This window comes from Anomalospiza imberbis, chromosome 22, assembly GCF_031753505.1.
Source record: "Anomalospiza imberbis isolate Cuckoo-Finch-1a 21T00152 chromosome 22, ASM3175350v1, whole genome shotgun sequence".
NCBI classification, from domain to species: domain Eukaryota; kingdom Metazoa; phylum Chordata; class Aves; order Passeriformes; family Viduidae; genus Anomalospiza; species Anomalospiza imberbis.
The window spans coordinates 1,732,117-1,756,404 of NC_089702.1; the positions used below are offsets into that span (position 1 = coordinate 1,732,117).

At 49.3% G+C, this 24,288-nt stretch overlaps 1 protein-coding gene across 2 annotated transcripts in view; it reads left to right on the forward strand.

Moving 5' to 3' along the window:
• NSF (N-ethylmaleimide sensitive factor, vesicle fusing ATPase) overlaps positions 1 to 24,288 on the forward strand; it is an 80,140-nt gene that overhangs the window by 41,064 nt on the left and 14,788 nt on the right. For both annotated transcript variants that reach the window (XM_068212191.1, XM_068212192.1), the window contains exons 9-17: positions 7,626 to 7,825; positions 10,217 to 10,382; positions 10,897 to 10,971; positions 12,673 to 12,860; positions 15,737 to 15,832; positions 16,415 to 16,571; positions 17,687 to 17,820; positions 19,257 to 19,323; positions 19,513 to 19,592. In XM_068212191.1, coding sequence (XP_068068292.1) covers positions 7,626 to 7,825; positions 10,217 to 10,382; positions 10,897 to 10,971; positions 12,673 to 12,860; positions 15,737 to 15,832; positions 16,415 to 16,571; positions 17,687 to 17,820; positions 19,257 to 19,323; positions 19,513 to 19,592 — 1,163 coding nt within the window. The remainder of the gene's footprint in view (positions 1 to 7,625; positions 7,826 to 10,216; positions 10,383 to 10,896; positions 10,972 to 12,672; positions 12,861 to 15,736; positions 15,833 to 16,414; positions 16,572 to 17,686; positions 17,821 to 19,256; positions 19,324 to 19,512; positions 19,593 to 24,288) is intronic.

Sequence of the window (24,288 nt, forward strand, 5' to 3'; positions counted from 1 at the left end):
GGATGTCTAACATATTTATATCTTTAGGGAAGTCTAAATGTGCCTCTCTTGCTTTCTTTGTTTCCTCAAACCCTCTGTGTGGGGACCCCCATATTTTCCTGGAGGGAACTTGTCTCAGACTGGCCTAATAAAGTTGTTCTGGCTACTTCTTGTAGTCTTGTTTTCTTCTACCTACTTAAAAATACATTATCTCAGAATTTTCCAGCTCTCAGGTTAGTGCTAGGTCTGTACAACACAGTCAGAAAACAGCTGAGATTGAAAGGGACCTCTCAATTTAGTCCAACCTCACAGTTCTCTCCCTTTTCCCTTTATAACACCAGGGATGACATTCACCATCATCCCCCTGGTTTCTCACCCACCCTGTTCAGATTCTCACTGACTTTGAGAAGATTTCACCCACTCTGAGTTCTCTTGGGTGAAGTTCATGCCCAAGTGATCTGCCAGTATCCAACAGTTGTGGGCTCTTGTGTCCCTTGTTCTTTTTCTGCTTCTGTTTGCTGTTCCTACCCGTTTGTCACTTTTATTAATATCAGCTGTCACACAATGTGTCAGCTCTTCACTGGTGTAAATAAGTATTTAACAGCTTGAACTCAGCATTTGCTGTTGTCAACTCTTCTTCCTTGCTAAGAATGGACCAATGCTTTCTTGCTCTTCCCCTTCTAGTGGGATTTAACCTGAAGTGCTCTGCTCACCCTGAGGCTCCTGGGTCCAGGGCCAGCCAGGCTGAGTCTGGGCACCAAACTCTTCCTTTGGAGAGAACAGTAAAGAAGTCCCTGACATCTGTCACTTGCCTCCCCTTCTTAAAAGCAGAGATTGACTTTGGTATCCCCCAGGGATGGAGAAGAAAGGGAAGGAGTTGATGTGTAATTTGTTCATGTGTTGGGTTGCTGGATGCAGCCTTTTTGTCAAAAGGGATGCAGTACAACTGGAAAAACTTTGGAGGAGGGCATCAGGGTGGGGGGACAGGAAAGCTTCTGGACTCAGAGTGAACTGACTTGAAGGACTTCAGTCCTTGGAGAGATATGAGACAGGGGGCTTCCAAATGTTGCACAGTCACCAATGAAAATTATTCCCTTTTAACACAGGAATGTGGAAATGGGAATGTGGCAGATGGTTTGGAGGGAGGGGAAGGGGCTTTACACCAAACCTGCAGCAAGGAATTTCTGCATCTGTTTCTGGGAGGGCTTTGCTCCTGCTCCAGGTGGCTGCAGGGGGGTTTGTTGGTGGCATCACCATGGTCTGGCACCCCCAGTTTGTCCCCAGCTGGGAGCCCTGGGGTGTCCCTGTGCCCCTGGGGTGTCTGTGTGTGTGCACAAGGCAGAAGTGGTCAGCAGGCATTCCCACATCCCAGCATGCTGGCTTTCTAAGCAGATGGGAATGATCCAGCTTTATCCCAGGAAGCAGGGAATGCCGGTGGCATCTGTGTTACTGGCATCCAGGTGGGATGGGGCTGTGAACATCCTGGCTGTGCTCAGCTTCCCACAGAACCTGCCTCTGGAATTAGGGATCTTTCTGCAGCTCTGATAAGAGACATTTACTCTTTGCTACCGTGCTGACTTCCCTTAGTGCTTGGTTTTGTTTGTTTATACTCTTACCAAAATCCCTTTTCCTGAGTGTCCTGATGCTGTTTTTGTAGCCAGAGGCATTCTGTTGGAAGTGTCTCTCTGAGATGCTGATTTATTTTCATTTCTAGCACGTTCCCTCAGAAATGGATAAATGCTCTTGTCATAAATCTCATTATTGCCTCCTGATAGATGTGTGCACTGAGCTCCTCAGAGCCAGTGGGATGTGGTGAGGAATCAGTTTCCAAAGGTCCATGGAGAATTTCACTTTGTCTTCTCTTTCCAGTGGCAAAAGATTTGATACATCAAAACTCTGGCCATTGAGAAAATAAAAATTCTGGTTCAGGTGTGGCCCTTTCCCTGCCCCAGCTTTGAATTCAAAGCGGACACTCTGGGCTTACAGCATGAGAGGAGAGGGAAATTCCACCCAGCTCTGCTTTTAGGGAAATTTTGCCTGTGTGGCAGGTGAAGTCTGGGAACACTGAACTTCCTGTAACCTGCCCCAAGATGAATGTGCAGAGATAAAAATCTCCCTGCTGTGCTGGGCCTTACCAGCCATTCCTGGTGGTGCATCCGAGTGATCCAATCACACCAGAATGCTTTGATTTTAATTAAAAGGGGAATTACACTCCCAAGTAGAAAATCCCTGTTACACTAAATCAGTTCTTCTGATCTCTCCAATAAATTGAAGAAGGAGAATTGAGCAAATAAACTTTATCTTGTCTTTGGGCAGGTGATGTTCTGGGTCAAAACAGAGTTTGACTTCCATTGGTAACACCAGTAACTCTCCCATTCTCAGCAGTTTTTATGAATTTCCCCTCATATTTTTTCCCATATTTGTATGTTTGAGTTCCTGTTAATGTCCCTATTCAGCCTCTAGCTGTCATTAAATTGCATAATTTAAGGATCAGGTTACAGCAATGACCTTTTTTGGAGCTCATCAAATGATGAGCTGAACTGGTTGGTGATGTCTGCACAGCTGTAATTTGTGTTTAGAAAGATTCTCATAATAGTATTGACATTTGGGCCACATTGGTGAAATCAGCAGAGGGGAGATAAATTTAATCAAAATTCCTGTGTAGTGCAGAGGATCCCACTGTGATTTGAGAGGTAACATTTATGATTTGTCATCACCTGTCTATTTTAATAAAGTCCTGCTTGTCCTTAAAACTTTGATTTTAGCCAGGTGAACGTGGCTGTTAAGGGAAATGTCTGCTGGAGTACCTCGTGGCAGTTTTTATTTGAAGAGGAACTAATTGCTTTGGGTTCAGGAATGTTCTGCCACCTGACTCAGACCCTGCTCTCAATGTTGCCCATTCAGTGGCAACCAAGTCTTGCAGCAGGTGGTCAGTGATGTCCTCAGGGCTCAGGGAGGGGAGCTTGGATTGTCCAGCAGGGGCTGAGCTCATCTGGGTAAGGCTGGGGGATTGTCCCAGGGACCCTGCTGGGCTCAGAGCTGGGATTTCTCTGAGGAAGACTCCAGGACCCAAGGGAACAGCTGGAGCTGTGCCGGGGGAGGGTTTGGTTGGGTATCAGGGAAAGGTTCTTTCCCCCAGAGAAGTTGAATTTTTAACCATTTCTGCCCTCATTTGGGGTTTTCCAGAGGACTGGGGATATTTGGGATAATTTTGCTGTGGAGTCATGGATTTTTTGGGATGATTTTGCTGTGGAGTCATGGATTTTTTACCTCTGGGAGAGGAAAACCCAAAGCTCCAACCCACAGGGGGAGGGCGATGATCTGGATTTTATGTTCTTTTTATTGACTTAATATTGAACCCTTGCAAATGGTCTGCAGAAAGTTGGATTTTAACCATTTCCAAACTCATTTGGGGTTTTCCAGAGGGTTTGGGGTTGGATTTTGGGAATTTCAGTGTGGGGTCATGGATATTTTGCCCTTTGGGAGAAGAAGGGAAGGTGCTCAGTGTGACTTCTATGTTCCTTTTATTGAATTAAACTTGAATTGCTGAGCACTGCCCAGGCTCCCCTGGGAATGGGCACAGCCCCGAGGCTGCCAGAGCTCCAGGAGCATTTGGACACCACTCCAGGGATGCACAGGGTGGCATTGTTGGGCTGGGACTGGATGAACCTTGTGGGTCCCTTCCCACTCCAGAGTATTCCAGAATTCCTTTCCTTTTCCCTTGGACAGGAAGAAGGTGAACATTCTGGGAGGTTTCTAAGCAGATTTGGCCAAGCCAGTTTGTGTTTTGTGTTCCAGTCTCCCCGTGGGAGATGAGATTCTGGGTGGGGGGGTCCCAGCTGAGCCCTCTGCTGTGGCCAGGGCAGCTCATGCACAGAGGGGAATGTTTGTGCTTCTCAGGAAGTTCAGATTTTTTGGGCTGTGGAAGAGAAGCTTCTGGGGGTATGACTCAGTTGTACTTCTTCTAGGAGAGAGATGGGGAGCTGCAGGAGTCCCAGAATCATTAAGATTGGAAAAGACTCCCAAGACCATTGAGTCCACCCTGTGCCTGATCCCTACCTTGTCTCCAGCCCAGAGCACAGAGTGCCACGTTCCTTGGACAAGGGCGTTCCTGGGACATCTCCAGGGATGGGCACTCCAAACCTCCCTGGGCAGGCCCTGCCAAGGCCTGACCCCCCTTTCCGTGGGGAAATTCCTCCTGCTGTCCACCCTGACCTGCCCTGGCCCAGCCTGGGGCCGTTCCCTCTCCTCCTGTCCCTGTTCCCTGGAGCAGAGCCCGACCCCCCCGGCTGTCCCCTCCTGTCAGGAGCTGTGCAGAGCCACCAGGGCCCCCTGAGCCTCCTTTTCTGCAGGATGAGCCCCCCCAGCTCCCTCAGCCACTTCTCACAGGACTTAGAAGAAAACCAGAAGAACCAACCAGGCCCAGACTGTTGGTGTTTGTGTTGTGAACAACTGGCACAGCCACTCCCTGCAGTACCATGGCCCTGCCTGGCTGGGCTGGGAGCAGAGCCCTGACCTGCCAGAGCCCTTTGGTGGCCTCTGTAGGCCTTTGGTGGCCTCTGTAGGCCTTTGGTGGTCTCCTGCTGGAGCCCAGGAGCTGATGGAGCATTGTTGTGCTGGGATTTCCCTGCAGAGATCACTTGTCAGCACCACCCTGCCTGGTGCAGTTTGGTTACAGAGGAGATCATGTTCCCCCATGGTAACAATGCTCTCATGGCAGGGATTTGACAGGAAAAGCTTTTAATTTATCTGTGCCTCACTCTCTCCCCTGTGAGATTTGTCTTCACTGCCAGTTTATATTGTTTATGCTTTTCACTCACAAATGCCTCAATGCTGACTCATGAGTTCTTAGCCACAGCTCTGGATTTCTGTAGTAAATTTTTTATCTGCAGAGAAGCTCAGCTTTATTGCTGGGCTTACCCAGTGCAGCACTGCTGCTCTCTGGGCTTTGGGAGGATCAGCTGTTCCTCGTGGCAATGTCCTCCTGGAACTTCACTGCAGTGAGTGAACAGCCAGAGAGAGAGGGGAGAGAGCGTGTGGGGTCACAGGAATTAAATAACATTGAGCTGTTGTTCAGACTGAAATCAATTCTTTATTGCCATAACCTTCAGGAGTAAGTGAAATCACAGCAGAGTGTTGGGAAGGTGATAAGGGGTAAGTGTTTGTCCTTTACAGGCAAAATTGCCCTGAGGTGTGAGCAGCCCTGAGGGCTCTGTGGGATGGGGTGAGGTTACCATGGAGCTGAGACAAGCCAGACACCAGGAGGGAACTCATCCTGTGGGGTGACAGACAGCTCCATGTGCTCAAGCTCCTTAAGCCTGGCAGAAACTGAGCTCAGGTCCCCTCAGTCTGAGCTTGGGGCCATCAGCTGCTTTTTGTTGATTTTGCTTTTAGCGTGCATCCCTAGCACTGCAGGGCTCTTGTTGGGAGGGTTGTGTTCTTAAGAAGTCAATCCGCCAGAATGGAGTAAAAAATATATTCATTAAAAAACGGAAAAAACCCTCTGAGTCCCACCATTCCCCAGCCCCGCTGAGGCCACCACTGACCCATGTCCCCTCTCTCCTCTGAGGCTTTCCCTGAGCCTGGTGCTCAGGTGCTGATACACCATCTCCTACTGCAGGGATTTCCAGCCGCAGCTTCCAGGCCAAAGGTTTAGTCTGTGCAGTTAAAGGAACAAAACAAACCTAGTTGTGGACAGGGGCTGGTGCCACAACCTCTCTTGGCACAGTGTGAGGCTGGGCATGGGAAGTTGGGGCATGTAGAGAGCGCGGGTCTCCAGGACGGTTTGGATGGATGAGAGATCTCTGAAGTCAGGTCTTAGAAAATGTGGTTTATTAAAAGGGGGGAAAGGCCCTGCTTGGAGTTGCCAGGCGCAACTCGTGGCAGGCCCAGGGAGAGAGAGGGAGCGAGGGTTCCAGGTGAGGGTCCCAGGGGAAGGTCCAAGAGGGAGTCTGGTCCCTCGGGCACACCTTATCAGGGGGCTTCAAGGTGGGCTGGAGCAGGACTTGGGCCAATGGGGTCCCAGATACCTGATACTTCAGGGGAGGGTCACAGGTGTGGGATGAACCAGACATTGGGGGTGAGACAGAGCATTCCATGTGACCTTTGGACCCATCTGCAGGTAAAGGGCGTTGTTTAATCAGAAGGGGGATTGCTTTCAGCCTGGCTATACTATTGTTTTCTAGTTATTCAGTAGTCAAGGTTTGCTATTTCAAATCTAGTTCTCATCTCAATGTCTGTATTTTCCAAATCTTTTGCCAGGCAATCATATTTATAAGGTTTTCCTATTTCATCTTCCCCAACAGGGGCATAAGGGTATTCAGAGACAGTGTAGTGATAAAATAAGGATATTCAGTGACAGCACAGCATTGTGGGGCTCACAATTCCACAAATCCTTCAGGGAAACTCTTCTTGTTCGCCCCTGCAGCCTCTTCCAGGAGCTGTGAGCACACCTGGGACACGTGTGCCTGTCACTGGCTGGGATGTGTCCAGCCTCAGCTTGCAGCAGTTGCACCCTCTCCTTCCCTACAGGAGAGAATTTAAATTCTCATACCCAAAGTCCTGTTCTTGAACAAATTAGAATATTTCAGGTCTTTCTAATTACAGGTCAGGGATTTTGGGCTGATGGTTCTGCTGGTTCTTGGAAGTTGGTTTTTTTTTTCAGTTTTCTCAATATTTATTCTATGAACTTGCAGCCAGAACTGGATGTGGGATATGGGACTCACCAAGCCCAGTACAAGGGTAAAAAGTTCGGTGTTATCACACAATATTCCTCATTTTCTCTGTCAAGAATCAGATGAGTGTGTTTGACCTGTGTCTGCTTTGCTTGGTGTGCAGCCTGTAAAAACCAGTATCTGCAGCCCCTCTCTACCTGGGGATGAGCAGCATCCCTAGAACCACCTCTTGGTGAGAATTTTGTTATTCCCAACTTCCCAAGGGATCTCTGGTGCTGTGTGTTCCTGACCAGGAGTTACAGCTCAGTGTGGCTGATGGATGGAGAGCACTTGAGTTGTTCTAGAAGTTGTTTTCCCTTGGCACATCACTGGGGTGATGCTGATCCAGCTGGTGTTTGAATTTCTCTGACAGCAGCACTGAGCAGAGCTCAGGCCCATCTCTGGAGAAGTGCCTCCCTCAGTGCTCCGTGGCTGTCCCCATCCTCTCTCAGCCCTTGTGGTGCCTCAGGTTGTAGCTTTTATGCTTTTCAGGTTCTGTGCTGCTTTAGTGTGTGGGTCTGGGTTTCTTATTATGGGATGGTGAGCTCTCTGCACAGAGTAGGGAGACAAAACAATTCCTTCTCCAGCTGGGGACCAAGGACAAATGGTCCAAATCTCAGGCCCAAGAGCACAAACAACGTGGGCTGAAGAGAGAGAAACAAGCAGGATGGGACTGCATGGGCTGGAGCTGGAATGGGACAGTGAACTCCAATGTGCAAATGGAGCAGAGCTTATAAAAGTGAGAGACCCCGTGACCAGTGGGGCATTTTGTGACCATTTTGGGTTCACCTGGGGTGCAGCCCTGGCTGGGCTCTGGTGCTGCCCAAGGTGGATCCATTGAGGCCTCCTAAGAAATCCCTACTTTATTCTTTAGCTCCTGCAGTCTCTGTTCCAGCTCAGCCTTCCCAAGGCATCCCTTCCCTCTCCTTGCAGGCTGCAAGCACGTGAAGGGGATCCTCCTGTATGGGCCCCCAGGCTGTGGGAAGACGCTGATGGCGCGGCAGATCGGGAAGATGCTCAATGCCAGGGAGCCCAAGGTGGTCAACGGGCCCGAAATCCTCAACAAATACGTGGGAGAGTCCGAGGCCAACATCCGGAAGCTGTTTGCTGATGCAGAGGAGGAGCAGAGGAGGGTAAGGACACACAGGAATGGGGGGTGGTGGGAATGAGGCCGGGAGAGGTTTGGAATCTCACAATTACTTCTTGCATTAAAGGCAGAGTTGTTGGAACCCTGGTTACTGAGAGTTTCAGACTTTCTGTGCTGGCAGGCACTGACCCCCAGGAGAACACTGCATTTGACCTGAGGCCGTGGAGAAGCTTCTAAAATGGAATGATAAAAATGGGATTGTGGGTGTGGAGTTTGGATAGAAGTGTGTGATATCACAGGGTGGGAAACTTAGACTTTAATGTTTTAGAATATAGTAACATATATATATATATATAAAACAAGATAGAGGTTTTAGAGAGTAGGCTGGTCCTTCTTCTTCACCTTCTTCATAGGTTTAGGTGGTATTGTGTAATTAGATAAAAAAGTCTGCATTGCGGACCACGGGTTAAAAGTAAAAATAATTGGGTTAAAAATAAAAAAAAGTTATTGGGTTAAAAGTAAAAATAATTTTGGTGTCATTTCTTAATTAGACAGTTTATCCTTAAAAGACCTTATAGAGAGAGACGACTCCATGTTTTAGTTTGTTAGAGTGAAGTGCTGTAGAACTCAGGGTTTGTGAGACTGTAACAGAGATAAGAACTAACAAACATTTGAGTCCAAACAAGAAATACCATCTCACACTTAATCCCAACCCTAGCAAAAAGAAAATATGACTCAACACACAGTCACTGCTTGGCTTGGGGTTATGGTTATTCCTGGTGAGTTGTGGAGTATTGGTGCTGTGCAGGCTCACACACAGTCAGCTGTGAAAACAGCCTTGGAAGCTGGAAAGGCAGCTGGGCTCCAGCCAGCCCTGCAGACAGGGACAGTGTGCTGAGATTCCATGCACAGTTATTTGGGAGTAATACAGCAGTGCCCACCCTGCTTGCTTTGGGTCATGTGCTGTCACAGTCTCCAAAACTCCTTAAAACTCAAATTGTGCAAATTTTCCTCTGTTTTTAGTTTCTTTTTTTTCTTTTTCTCTCTCTCTTTTTTTTTTTTTTTTTTGTGGGAGAGATATTTGAATCTGTTTGGATTTTTCTTACGAAATTAAGCTGGCACATAAGCTTTCAGGTTTTTAGGTTGCAGGCATACTGGCATGTTACAGCACTTGAAGTGTTATAATCAATACATGATTAATTTTTCTCAGCAGAAAACTAATGGATGAGAATAATGTCTTGAAACTAGAGATCTCTGAAACTGGAAGTGAAGATAAAGATTCTTTTTTTCCCAGTGATGTTTTTTATCCATTGCTTTAGCTGGCTTTTAAAACCCCAGTCTTTAGTTTCATGGTGTAAGTACTTCTTTCATGTGTGCTATGGTAATTTTTCTCTGCTGTGAATCACTTGATCTTGATAGATTTTTCTGATAAAGAAAATCAAATGTCAGGCTATTCACAGTTAAATACAGGGAAGTCTTTTTAGAAGTCATTAGCAAATGATCCCTTAATTTTACGCAGCTCGCAAGACTCAGATTTTGGTGGTGCCTTGAAATAATTTCATTTCTTCAGCAAAAGGTTTATTAGTCAGTCAATCAGCTCTGTGTGGTAACACAGACCCACGTGAACAATCTCCTGCTCCCTGGTGGCTGCAGTATCTCTGGGAGCTGCTTTCCCTTGGCAATAACACACCTGTTAAAATACACTCGATATTGGCCGCAGGGGCTGGGCCTGATGACAGCTGGGAGATTAAAAAGGTCTCCAAAAGGTTGGCATTGTGCTGCCTGTGCTGGGGCAGATTGCCAGGGCCAGCACATGCACCCAGTGATAACATGGTCCGCATTGGCCACAAAAGATGTTTTAGAGGTGGAAAATGAAGGGGAAAAGCTTCATAATGTAGTCACAAAAAGTATCCTGTTCTCTTACCAGCTGCAACTGCCTCACCCCTGAGTGAACCTGGAAATGGCAGTTCTGGGGCTGACTGGGCTCCTTAAAAATATTATCAACAAGGCTGCTCTGGCAAGCTGTGTATTTACCAAGTTTAGTCCAGCCTGGGGTGTTCCCACCCTGGTGCATCCCTCCCTCCACAGACAAGCCTTGTTCCCTGTCCCTGGTACCTGTCCCTTTCCCAGGTGCTGAGTGCTGGGACCCTTTGAGCTTTGGCCTTTGCTTGGCTTGCTCAGCCTCGTGCTCTTCCTTAAAACCTGTGTAGCTGCAAAGTCCTGAGTTTGGGCAGAGCCCCCTGAGCCCCCTGATTTGGAGATGGGCATGATGTTCCCCTGGAGAGGGGTGAGATAACACACACACACACACGCGCGTGTGATACTGAGCACACAGCGAGGATCAGTGCTGTGTCTGTGTGGCTGAGCTTGGTGTTGATTTTGGATTGCTCTCAGCAGTCAGACTGGTGACACTCCTGACATGTCCTCTCTCCCACAGCTTGGAGCCAACAGTGGGGTGCACATCATCATTTTTGATGAGATTGATGCCATCTGCAAGCAGAGGGGCAGCATGGCCGGCAGCACCGGCGTGCACGACACCGTGGTGAACCAGCTGCTCTCCAAAATCGATGGCGTGGAGCAGCTCAACAACATCCTGGTCATTGGTAGGTGGGGCTGCCTTGCTGTGTCCTGAGGGCTGGGTGGGCACTGCTGGGGTTTGCCTCACTGCAGGTCAGCTGAGGTGCCATGGCTGCTGTTGGAGCAGCATCAGCAGCAGGTTGAAAGGGAGATGCTGCTGTGGTTGGCAGATATTGCTGCTTTCAGCAATTTCCTTATTTAGTTTTTGATAAGGAGGGTTTCATAGTTTAGGGAAACCTGCAAGGACTGATAGAATTGATGTATCAGCCCGTGGGGGAGTGGGGCTGCTCCTGCTGTGCTTGTCCTGCTGCAGGAGCCCTGCAGGCACTGCACAAGGACAGGCAGACACAGCCACAAGCACAGGTTTGATCCCTGTTGACTCTCCCTCTGGGCATTTCCCAGCATTCCAGAAGATGAGTGTCTTCTGTCTGTTTTCTTGGGACTCCTTGAGTGTCTCCCTAGCTCTATGGGCTGTACCAGGGGCTGGAAACCCACTCAGGAAGCTCAGATAACAGTGTTTTGTTTGAACTTTGACTTCAGGAATGACCAACAGACCTGACCTGATTGATGAGGCCCTGCTGAGGCCGGGGAGGCTGGAGGTGAAGATGGAGATTGGTAAGCACACTGCAGATCCCAGTTCCTCAACTCCATGAACCTAAGCAGCAAAGCAAATACAGATCATAATGTGAGCCATCCCCAGCATGGCTCAGGTGCTGAACTTCCTGCAGCTCCCTCCAGAACATAAATTAAATCACACCAATAAAGTTCCACTTTGCATTTCCCTACTGATAAACCTGATCTGAGTTTCTGCCCAGCAGAGTGGGCAGGGATGGGCAGGCAGGATCCTGAATATTTGTGTGAAGGAAAGGAGGCAAATAATGGTACAGGTCATTCCTGGGCAGGAATTGCAGGGAGGCCAGGCAAGAGCACTGGGTGAACTAAAAGTGGGCCAAGAGCTTGGTTTGCCATTTCATTCAGCTGTCTGTCAGTAACTAGAAAGGGACCTTTGTAACTGTGCACACACAGTGCAGGGTAAATTAGGGAATATCTGATCATACAGGCTTTGTTAAGAAAGTAAGCCCAGGTCATCTTAGATTCATGAGGACAAATCACTGGCTTTGCATTTGAGATCAGAATTTGGACAGTGAAGGTTATGGTGGAGCCTAAAGGGTGACTGGCCTGGGGCCTCAGTGCTGAGGTGACAATTCCCTGAAGAAAGATGGAGTAGAGAACAGCCTGGGACTGATGAAAAGCTCAGTGATCCTGGAATGAATTATCAGGTGACAAGGACTGAATGCTCCTGGGTACTGTGCGTGTTGTAAAATGACTTTTCACATCCCCCCAACACAAACATTGATCAGTGCAAATATCAGATCCTTGGAGCAGAGGCTGGAAGGGGCTGAGCACAGTGGGGCTCAGGGTGATGTGCCAGGCTGACAGGTTACACTTGTAAGAGAAGGATCTTCTGTATCTTCTGTATCTTCTGTATCCTCTGAAGCCATTGTGGGCTTCAGAAATAACTTGCTAAGGTGCAGGCTGGGAAATGATCACCTCAGCTGATGAAAAGGAACATTTTATAGGAATGATATGGACCATGTGAAGAGGGAAGTCAAGGCTCTGGATTTTGGGAGAGTAAACTTTCAGTTGATTCAGATGTGACCCCTTAGGAAAGGGCACTCAGGGATAGAGGAGCAGAACAGATTTTACCAGGACCTGTAGTGACAGGGCAAGGAGCAGAGACTTTTAATGGACAGAGGACAGGGTCAGATGGGATATAAGGAAGAAATCTGTTATGGACAGGGTGGTGACACCCTGGCACAGGTGCCCAGAGAAGCTGTGGTTGCCCCTGGATCCCTGGCAGTGCCCAAGGCCAGGTTGGACATTGGAGCTTGGAGCAGCCTGGGACAGTGAAAGGTGTCCTTGCCATGGCAGGGGTGGCACTGGATGGCTTTTAAGGTCACTGCAACTCAAACCATTCCATGGTAATTGCAAGGTGGGAGCTGGATTGAGGGATGCCAGGGGACTGACCAGATTGTCATTCCTGCTGTGGAAATCTGAGAGCAACCAACTTGGAGGAACCCTGAGGAAAGAAACTCAGCCTTGTGCTGTTCTCTCTGGTTTGGTGGTGACACTGTTCAGTTTATCAGTTAATGTAATTGAATGTTCTCAGTGAAAAGCATCATCAAATGCCCTCATTGTGAGTGCAAGCTGCTTGTGGTGAGAAGGGGCCTTGGAAGGAAGGGATGCTGAGGGGAGGGACAGGGGATTTGCAGTGCTGTGCTCAGGGGGTTGGGTGTGTTCTCTTCCCCATCCCAGGCCTGCCCGATGAGAAGGGCCGATTCCAGATCCTGCACATCCACACAGTGAGGATGAGGGAGCACCAGCTCCTGGCTGAGGATGTGGACATCGCAGAGCTGGCAGTGGAGACCAAAAACTTCAGTGGTGCTGAGCTGGAAGGTTTGGTTAGAGCTGCTCAGTCCACTGCCATGAACAGACACATAAAGGTCAGTCCTGTCATCTCCTACTGGGACAAAAAAGGGAAAATAATTATATTGAATGTTTACTTGCAACTGGAAAGTGGCCTATCAGTGTACCTTAGGAGATGAAAGTCATGTGGGCACCACCACCTTTTCCGTGTGCTTTTCTTTCATTCTGAATTCCCTCTTCCCTGTCCTGCCCTCCAGGTGCCTCTTGCACAGCTTGGTGGGGTGGAAGGGGTGGTTTTTGAGGATGTTTTGCCAAAACCTGAAAATCTTGAGCACAGTTTGTGCATTGGACCCGGGAGACAAGGTGGGAATTAGAACAGGGAGGCTCTGCTGGACCCTGAGCAGCTCAATGTGTTCATAAATGCTCTGTAAGGAGGGGGAGGTTACCATCTCAGAGCTGGTTTGGGGGCATAAAGACAAAGGTCACCAGTGGAGATCTGCAGGGGCATTTGAAAGGATGTCAGTGCACCGGATGCCAGTGAATTTTAGGTGTCCCCTGGGAGAGAAAATTCAGACAGGTGGAGGCAGGGATGGAGACTGGGGTCAAGTTCTTGGAGCTGGAATGGTCTGGAAATCCCAGCTCAGTCCTTGTCAGTGAAAATAGCAAAATAGCAAGGTTAGAATTTACCAGGAGAGGGAAAGAGCAAAAGTGAGGCTGTGATTACATCATGGATCACATCCCTGGTGTACTTGGATCGTGCTAGAACCAGGGTGTGGAAAGGCAGCAGGGGGTTTGAGGTACAGGAGGGTTTTCTTTGGAAAAATGGTTAAACTCAGATTCCTCAGCTTGAAGAAAGCATGGGGAAGGGTTATGAAGAGTGTGCTGGGATCAGGGAATGGGGATGGCTGTTCACTGTTTCCTCATGCAAGAACTAGAAGAGCAGAGGAGATGTGCTTCGTGTGGAGAAGGGTTCCAGCCATGGAAGGAATCCTCTGCTCCAAGTCTTGGCCGAATTCAGAGGGCTTTGTTCAGTCTTCCATTGCAGATAAGTCCTGACATGGTGATCACCCCACGTCCTCTGGCTCATGCAACCTTCCCAAGTTCCCTGGGAACACTTCCCTGCCTTCCCAGTCCCAGTGTGTCTGCAGGAGGGAGTTCAGGGCCATGAAATGTCAGGGGTGTGAAGGCAGATGCAAAGCTCAGTATTCAGAGGTGTTGAAATATGAGATGATGAGGTGGTGAGGAAGGAGCCTGAGGCACAGCCCCTGCTCCCCTGGCCAGGACTGGGGGCAGCTCCTGCAGGGAGAAGCCCTGGACATCAATCCCACAGCATAGGGACTGTAAAGATCTGCTCAGCCTCAGATGTGAGGAGAGCAAATCACACTTTCATTTAAGTGAGAAATCATTTGCTGCTTAGACATTTGTATCTCCTGGGAGTGCTCTTTCTAAAGGAAAAATTACTCTTCCTGCTAATTAGTCTTGTATAACCATAATACTTGACAAGTTATTGTTTCATATAGCAGAAAACCACAAACCTTATCACTTTCTCATTTTCTTGTGCTCTGTCTCAAAAAAAAAAAAAAATCATCACTTCTGGATTCTTCCCTTTGCAGGCAAAACATTTTCCTTAAATAATTAATTTTGCTTATAGTTGATGTTTTCTCAGTGCTTGAGTTTTGGGTGAGTTTGGGGAGCGTTGGTGTTTTGATCTATTCCCTGTTGTGCTAAGAAATCATGTGGGAAAAGGGGAGATGGCAATGTGCAAATGTGAAAGAGCAGTCCCCTCCTCTGGGGTGCTTTGTGATCCACATCTCAGTAATGTATGGATGTGTTTTCCACATGGGAAGTAGCCACGTGTTATTTTGCTTTTCAGACACTTTGACATAGTAATTTTGGGTAATATTCTTTATTCTGAAGCTGCTTTTAGCTAAATGATGCAGTAAAATACTTTATTCTTTCCTACAAGTACTGAAAACTTAAAATATACATCACAGGCTGACCTAGTTTTCAGAAGCACCTGTGAGAAGCAAGAGCACGAATGGAAAATGACGGGACATTGTCTTCTGAATCATTTAAACTCTTGTGATTATCTCTCAAAGTGTGTGTGTGAAAAATTAAAACATGAACTCATTAAAGGCTGGGGAAGTAAGAGCCCCCCTGGTTTTAAGTGTACACACAACTTCAGGAATTTATTGAGTGTTTCAGGTACCTTCATATCCCTCTGCAAAGTAGAAAAGTGATCACCTGTACTAAAGATCCCCTCTGTTGTTTATTTGGCATCTGTGTTTGTGCTTGGTGGGTGTTTTTGGGGGAAGGGACTCTCATTTCAGCCATTCTCTGGCTGCAGGTGTGTCTCTGGCACAGCAGGATTGGCCAGGCTGCGGTTGCTGGTTAGGGGCTGCATTTGCTGCTCTTCAAGATAAGCACCATGTCATTATTTTTATTGTTATTTTTCCTTCCCATGCTCAGGTGCACTCTGTTCTTGCAGGTCCTTGTTGGAGGGGAATGTCTGAGACACATCTCTGAGGGTTAAGTGTAGTTTATTTGTCTTAGTTCCCAGCTCCAAAAGGTACCTATGTAATCCCAGTAAGTTCTGGAAGTTTGAACTGGGGTGAGGTCAGTCCCACACTGGCACCAGTCTGAGCCTCACTGACTCCTGGTTTGCAGCACAGCAGCAGCAAGGATGGGCCAGAGTCCTGTTCTTAGCTGGGGTGGGGTCTCTGGAATGGGGGTCACAGACATCCTGTGCACTTCAGCATCACCCAGTGGGGTGGGACAGCTGCCCTGAGTGGCTCTGTGCGGCTGGGATGTGGCTCTTGGAGGTGGGGATGGTTCCAGGGTACCCAGCAAATGCCCCCACAGAAGCATTTTTCTTACTGACCCAGAACAGCCACAGGCTGGGGATGAGCTGGGTGGTGCTGCTGGACCTCAGTGTCCTTTATTGCCTTTCTAGGCCAGCAACAAAGTGGAGGTGGACATGGAGAAGGCAGAGAGCCTGCGAGTGACCAGAGGAGACTTCTTTGCATCCTTGGAGAACGACATCAAACCAGTAAGTGGGCACTGTGGGACTGCAGGACCAGGCACCCAGTGCAGTCAGTGATGGGAGGGACACTTCCTTGGGATCACACAGCAGTGGTGCCCCGTGGGCTGGCATGTCCTGTGTTGTGAAAGTGGGGAGCGCTGAGCTCTCTGTGTGCCTGTTGCTGCCCAGAGAGTCATGAAGAGAACTAGAACAGGTAAAGAACAGCTGGGGGTTTCTTCTCCTGGTCACAGCTTTCCCTTTTAGGCCACTTCAGTTCCTGGGTGACAGCTTTACCCTGGGCTGCAGGAGGAGGTTTAAGCCTCATTTCTGAGAATTGACTCCACACAGTGTGGAGTCAGAACCCACTGGTAACCTGCACTGATGAGAACTGCTTGTGAGGGTGTATGAAAAGATGATTCTGAACGTGCCTGGTCTCCACCGGTGTTCAGCCCTCTGAGCTGGAATGCTGTGAATCACCAGGGTCTGTGACTGTCTCACTTCAGCATCTTCCAGAGCCTTGCTCCTGGTCATTTTTGTTCAATTGTTTCACAGTTTTTCTGATGGGATGAAAAATTCTTTGGTAAAAGAAGTGTTCCCTCTCTTCTACAGGCATTTGGAACCAACCAGGAAGACTATGCCAGCTACATCATGAATGGCATCATTAAGTGGGGGGACCCAGTGACGAGGGTGTTGGATGATGGGGAGCTGCTGGTGCAGCAGACCAAGAACAGTGACCGCACTCCCCTGGTCAGCGTCCTGCTGGAAGGTACAGCTGAGGGAAACACGTGGGAAATCCCCTCTGGAGACTGCTCCTGCTCACCTCTGACATCCTGCACCTGCAGGAGACACCTTGGGGGAGAAATGGAATTGGGCTCTTTCAGTTTGCTTGGGTGAAACTCCTTTGGATGCTGCAGAAAACTGTCTGCTCAGCCAGAGGGAATCCTGTGCTTGGAGCAAAGGAGAAGGGAATGTACTCACTAAATAACCAAAATGTACCCAGCGAAGAACCTGAATTTGGCTGGTTTACAGTGGAGATGTCTCTAGCTGAGTCAGTTGCCTAAATGCTCTTTGAAGTCACTGGAGAGCTCATTAGTGCAATTAGCTGAGTTCAAACAGCCACATTTGGGTGTCTCTGTCAGTTAAAGGTGGATTCCCTCTATCCAGACTGTTACTGCCTAAGGAGAGTTTTCAGATATTGGAAACTGGTTCCAGTATCTGTGTTACAGGTTTTGGAGGAGAATTTGTTATACTGAAGTAGAGTTTGTTACTTACCTCTTCCCTTTTTCCTTTCCCAGAGTCCAAAAAGATGTGTTACCACTGTTGCTTGTAGTATGTAGCTTTGGAGTTAACCCTGAGTAATTCTTTGTGTTAGTGCCCAGCAATTTCTTCTGTCCCTCCACACTGATTCATGTTGGCTGCATGGATTCAGGTGTGTCTTTGGTCTCTGAATTATCTTGGTGTGAATTCAGGCAAATAACAAATTGCCTTTGCCAGTGTTTCCCTGGTGTGCCTGCTGCTGACTTGTTTGCCAAGGTGCCAGCAGAGATCATACTGAGACAGGACATCAGCTCAAGAAATTTATCCTAAACACAAACTCACACATTTTGGTGCCATGGCTGCTCCTACAGAAAGTGTAATGGCCTCTTTTGTGTAGTGGCAAATCATTCTGCATATGCGTAAGTAGTTCCATTAATTGCCTTCATGTGGAGCATTGGGTTGCACCAGGAGTCAGTGTGTTCATTCTGCAAGCAGGAAAAACATTCATTTCACACTGCAGATGCCTCTGGATGGAATTCTAAACATACCCTAAGTATCGTTCACACTGAGCATTGTCAGAGCTGTTTTCTCCCTTGTTTATCCCTTGTTTGTCCTTTGCTTCAGGTCCCCCCCACAGTGGGAAGACTGCTTTAGCAGCAAAAATAGCAGAAGAATCCAACTTCCCCTTTATCAAGATCTGTTCTCCTGATAAGATGATTGGGTTTTCTGAAACAGCCAAGTGCCAGGCCATGAAGAAGGTATGTGTGTGTCGTCCCGTGTGCCTGGTGACAGCCCAGTTCTGGGTTCTCTCCTGGAGGGCAAGGTGAATTACCTTTGGGATGGTGTTTCCGCTCTCTCTAGGCCTGGAAATCCTGCATATATTTATTTATAAGGTTGGATGTATCACAGAATTGTAGAATGGATTGGGTTGGGAGGGACTTTAAAGCCCATCCAGTGCCACCCCTGCCATGGCAGGGACACCTTCCACTGTCCCAGGCTGCTCCAAGCCCTGTCCAGCCTGGCCTTGGGCACTGCCAGGGATCCAGGGGCACCACAGCTGCTCTGGGCACCCTGTGCCAGGGCCTCCCCACCCTGCCAGGGAACAGTTCCTGCCCAGTATCCCATCCATCCCTGCCCTCTGGCAGTAGGAAGCCATTCCCTCCTGTCCTGTCACGCCAGACTCCTGTCACAATGTTTATGTGGCACTGAGTGTCTCAGGGAAGGTTTCAGGTCTCAGTTCTGGTGTGTGATCCTGGCAAACAGTGCAGCAGAACAAATCTGGGATGAGCAGGTCTGGAGCTCTGCCTGTGGAGGGGGAGGCAGGAAGGGCTTAGGGCTGCACTTGGGGAACAGATCCTGCCTGAGTGGGACTGGAACCTGTTCTGAGGTGGGGTCTTCTGATAAACACGAGGTTTAGCAACCTGGCGAGCTGGGGAATGTGAATGAGTTGAACATTTTCATTTCCTGGAGCAGCCCAGCACTTACTCTTCAGATGATGGGCACTGAATGGAGCATGTGAGCTGAACGTTACTCTGATCACATTGGTGCAGGGTTGTAGAGTTTGTAAGGGAAGGAAAGTTCTTAGGAGAAGCAGTGGAGGTCCAGTTTGTGACTTGGATTCCAAAAGGAGCCTTTGGATTCACTGGAATCAGGGTTTGCTGGAGGCAGCACCACTGCTGTTCTTCGTGCTGCCTGCTGCTCACACCCAGAGCTGTGCAGGACACTGCGCTGCTCCAGGCAGGGTGATGGGGGCTGACATCCACACCTCAGTCAGTCCCTTCTCTGCAGGCTGCTGTTCTGGGCAGTACCCGACATCCAGCCTGAGGAGAAAAGCTTCACAGCTGTGTTACAGCTGGGGAGGTTCTGTGTGTGTGTGTGTGTGTCACATTATCAGTGTTGCCCCCGCTCCAAAACCAGAGGAACGGTGCTGGTTTCTCCCTGGCTTACAGTGAACCTCAGGGCAGCTGCTTGTTGCCAAGGGTGGGGGGTAAATGAATAAATAAACTAAATTTGTGGAGATGGCAGTGTTTTATTGCCTGCAGGGAGCTTGATCTCTCATTACCTACCTGTTTCATTCTCAGATTATTCCTCTCAGTGCTGCTGTGTTTAGCTGAACCCACATCAGCAGGCCCAGCTGTGGCTGTCACAGTCCTGTGGCTGAGGTTTAACGCTGAGATATTTCACTATTTTTCAGATCTTTGATGATGCCTACAAGTCCCAGCTCAGCTGTGTTGTTGTGGACGACATTGAGCGACTTTTAGGTGAGTCAGGAGGAGGGAGAGCTGTGCTGGCTGCTGCAGAAATAGTGATTTATTTGCAATGTTGAAACATTGCAAACTGGAAATTATCTGGAACCATTTACTTCAGGGGCATTGAACTGGTTTTGATACAGTGAACTGGCTTAAATGTGCCTCTGCTCTCTGGACATTAAAATGTGTTTTTCCTTTCAGATTATGTCCCAATTGGACCTCGGTTCTCCAATCTGGTTTTGCAAGCCCTTCTGGTGCTGCTGAAGAAAGCCCCCCCTCAGGTAAGGCAGGGGTGCCCTGTTCCTGCAGGAGTGGGACAGTGGGAGCTCTGTGGCTGCCTGAGAGCTGCCAGTGCTATTAATGCTTTGTCTGAGTCAGCCACGTTAATCCAGCCTGCTGCTCTTCATTCACTTGGACATTTCTAGGATAACCACAAGGGATTCAGCTTGAAATATCTAATTACGGGGGGCTGAATCCTCTGCAGTTAGTCCTAAAAATACTGACTAAGGAAACCAGTTTAACCTTCACCATGTAAAGCTGAATTCTGCCAGCTGCCTGCCCTCTGAGGAGCTGTTCAGGCCAGATCCCTGGCTCAGCCACGTGCTCCCTCCCTATTTATAAATCAATTTCTGTGTAATCTGTGATTGTGGCTGTCAGGGGTTTAATTTGTTCTTAACTTGAAATATCAGGTGTTAATTACAGTGATTGAGGGAAGCTTAAGATCTTGTCTCTCGTGCTGATCCTGTCTGTTTGCACTTTGTGTGTCGATGAGATTTAAGAACATCACAAGTGCTGAGGGTTCTGCAGCTCGTGCTGGGTGAGACAGGCAGGCTGAGACTCCTTTCTTGTTTGCCATTTTCCTGTCCTTCACTGCGTTTCTGCTCTGTGTGTGAGAGATCTGCATGAATAAATAACACAGTAACAGGAACACCTTGAAAGTTGGTGTCAGGAAAAAGCAGAGAAGCACAGTCTGGGTGAAGTCAGTTTTTTGTCATGTTTAATATCCTGGCACAGGCGCGTGTGCGTGAGTGTTGTTTTCATTAGAGAGTTTGGTGAAAAGACCTTTCAAATCCAGGACTTTGAACTAAATTGTAATGCCACAGGCCCTGAGTTCCCCGTGTGACTGTCAGCCTGGGAGAACAAAGATTTTCCCAGCGAGCTTTCTAGGCCATGTGAAGTCTGTAGCACAGCAGCATCCAAGTTTTATCACATGCTTGGAACAGAGCAGCTGCCTGTGTGCAGCAGCACAGCCAGTCCTGGTCACCTCATCTCCCGTAATCACTGACCTGCTGCAGGCTGTTCCACAGTGCCAGGACATGGCTGTTCCATACATCACTAGGGAAAACAGAACTTGATTTGGTTCAGCTTTCAAAGGAACTTAAAGTGTTAAATTGTCCATTTGCCCATTGCATCCTGAATGTGTGCTGCTGCTGGGCTGCACTTTGGGTGGCACCTGGGGCTCCCAAGAGCAGGACGAGGGCTGCAGCTCACAGATACTTGCCAAGTTTGCACTTGTTGCAGAGATTTGTGCTCAGCAGGGTTTGAAATGCCCTGGGGGCTGGGAGACTCTGCCTTGACAGCCAATATTATGGTGACTTAAGCCATAAATTGTTGGAGGGTAGAGAGCGAGTTTGCTGAGGAAATGTCACTGGTTGATTGATCATGTGGGGTTTTTTTTTTTCTTTTTATTTATTTTTTTTTTAAGTGTCCAGTGTTGGCTTTGTGGGAATCAGGACATGGGGTGAGCTGGGCCCTTTGGGCTGCCCTGCTCTGGCAGTTCTGGGAGCAGGGCTTTTCCTGATGTGTTTGTAGTGAGTTCCCTGGGATAGCCATGCATGTGGGGATCTTGGGCACTTAAAAACCCAAAGCTGTGTGTAAGAAATAGAGTTGTGCAGGAAAGGCCTTTTCTGCTGTGACACTTTACTGTTAGAAGGGTTGGATTTGGGCACGGAGACTCTTTGGGGGTTTTCAACTCAAGTTAGGAACCTGTGATGGAAATAATCCTGAGGGTTAATCAGCACCTTCCAAGTCCCCTCTGAGATTACAGGTTGCCTTGAGGAGCAGTTTCTTTGGAGGGAATGGCTGATCTCAGGGGGTTGCTGGAATTTGAGATGCAGATTCAGGCTCTAAGTGCATGAGCAGCATCAGTGGGACTGACCTGCGTGGGGACAAAGCACTGTGGATTTCTGTGGGACTGGGATCATGGTTTAGGATCATTCCTTGTAAAAATGGGATGTCCTGGGACATCCCTGTGCTGAGAGAAATTCTTGGCAGGATGCTGGGGAGACAATACCTGTTACCCTTTGCTTCAGTGTTTCACTTGTGGGGGCACCTGAAATACTGAGCTGATTTCAAAGAATCATTGGGTTGGGAGGGACATTATAGCCCATCTCATTCCACCCCCTGCACTTCCAGGGATCCAGGGCCTCTTTGGGAGTTCCATTCCAGACCTCCCCACCCTGACAGGGAAGAATTTCCTTCCAGTATCCATCTATCCCTGCTGTTCCCCCTTGTCCTGTCACCACGGCTGCTGCCACTGCTGTGGCCCAGATTATGAATTCAGTGGGGTGTCACGTCACTTGCAGGGATATTCTTGATGTGCAAGCAGCTCCCTGCAATCACTGCAGGCTCTGTGTGGAAGAGAAGCGTTTCTGGGATGAAATGTTATTAATTATGCATCGAGGTGTGTGTCTCTGTTGAATTGAAGCTGCCTCCCAGGCTCCACTCTTCTGAGGGAGGCTGGATTATTGGAACGTGGTGTGGGAAGGGCAAACACTTGGAGGTTCTGGTTTTCTTTTGAGAGTAAACACTTTAAATAAACTAGAAACCTCTCTGAGCTTGCTTTAAATTGCCAGTCACAGTTCCTGCTTGTGGTTCCACTCAGCAGTGTTAAATAGTGCTATCTGTTACTGCTGCTTCAAGAGGACTGAAAACCATTCCATTTTGTTCAGCATCTTTTTTTAAACCAATTAAAAATCTTTTCTGAAATGCCTTGAAGAGAAGAAAATAAACCATGTTCTCTTGGGTCTTTAATTCAATCAAGTTTGCCTGTGTTGTGCAGGAGCTGGGACTGGGGGATGGAAAGGCTGAAAAGGGCTGGCTCAGCAGGGAGCCGAGCAGGAGAAAAAGCCTTCCCTGAGAACTGAGCAGCAGCAGCTCCCAAAGCCGGGGCTGCTTCATCTACATGCAGAGTCACACGGGGCCTGGAGGCTCTCCCCAGCCCCACCGAGGTTCACATGTGCCTCCCTGCTGCTTCCCAACAATCGGCCTGGGCGGAGGGACCCTCAGCATCCCCAGCCAGCCAGAGCGGGCTGGGCAGGCTCAGGGAATGTCTGCCTGGGCAAGGTGCCCTCCAAGGGACACCCACTCCTGGGGCTGCCCTTCCATCGCTCCCGGAGCCCCCAGCCCCTTCCCTCCAAGGGACACCCACTCCCAGAGCCCCCAGCCCCTTCCCTCCAAGGGACACCCCACTCCCAGAGCCCCCAGCCCCTTCCCTCTAAGGGACACCCACTCCCAGAGCCCCCAGCCCCTTCCCTCCAAGGGACACCCACTCCCAGCGCCCCCAGCTCCATCCCTCCAAGGGACACCCACTCCCAGCGCCCCCAGCTCCATCCCTCCAAGGGACACCCACTCCTGGGGCTGCCCTTCCATTGCTCCCAGAGCCCCCATCTCCTTCCCTCCAAGGGACACCCACTCCTGGGGCTGCCCTTCCATTGCTCCCAGAGCCCCCAGCCCCTTCCATCCAAGGGACACCCACTCCTGGGGCTGCCCTTCCATTGCTCCCAGAGCCCCCAGCCCCTTCCATCCAAGGGACACCCACTCCTGGGGCTGCCCTTCCATCACTTCCAGAGCCCCCAGCCCCTTCCCTCCAAGGGACACCCACTCCTGGGGCTGCCCTTCCATCGCTCCCAGAGCCCCCAGCCCCTTCCCTCCAAGGGACACCCACTCCTGGGGCTGCCCTTCCATCGCTCCCAGAGCCCCCAGCCCCTTCCCTCCAAGGGACACCCACTCCTGGGGTTGCCCTTCCAACACTCCCAGAGCCCCCAGCCCCACTGTCAATGTGAGATTCATGCCTGGGGCTGCCCTTCCACTGCCCCCTGAGCACCCAGCCCCACTTTCAAAGTGAGATTCATGCCTGGGGATGTCCTTCCATCGCTCCCAGAGCCCCCAGCCCTTCTTCTTGAAGGGAGACTCTCTTCTGGAGCTGCCCTTCCACTGCTCCCAAAACCCCCAGCCCCTTTTCTCACTGGGACACTGGAGGCTTTTGACAATTGATGAAAGTTACAGGGAAGTAATCTCCTTGTTTGATGTAATCCCAGATGCATTCTTGATTCCACATCACTTGGTGTGAATTGGAAGCAATTCTAGTCAGCAATGCTGTTACTTTTATGTGCACAAACCTGGGGAATTGTGTGTCTCCCTTTGCATGGGAGGAATTCCCAAGACCCCAGACAGAAGGATAAAGGTGTACAAGGGTCCTGGGCACAGTGAGCAGCTGGTGGGTGACAGAGGCACCTCAGTGTCATCAGTGTCTGGTTCCAGCAGAGCTCAGGCTCCCCTTGCTGGGGCTGGCTGGATTTGCTGAAATTCTGTAGCTGGGGACTCCACTGGTGTGTTGAGGCTCCAGCTGCTCACAGCAGAGTCTGTAACTGTGTCACGTTCTGGTTCCCCCTGGGCAGAGATGTGCTGCCTGCTGGGAAGTGGCTGCTGTGGTAGACGAATCTATCCTGGAAAATTTAATTAGTTCAAGAGGCTTCTTCAAGTCCCACAGTTCTGTGCATGAGAACATCTTTCACTCAGGTAAAATCCCTGCAGCAGAGGGGTCAGCTCTGGGCTCATCCCTTTTCTAGGAGGCAGAAGGGCAGGACACACACCTCTGTTCTGCCCCCTGTCAGCACAGAGGGATCTTGGGCTCCAAGCTGGGCCACTTTGCCTAAAAATGGACAGGATGAATTCAGGTCTAAGGCTGTGCCTGTG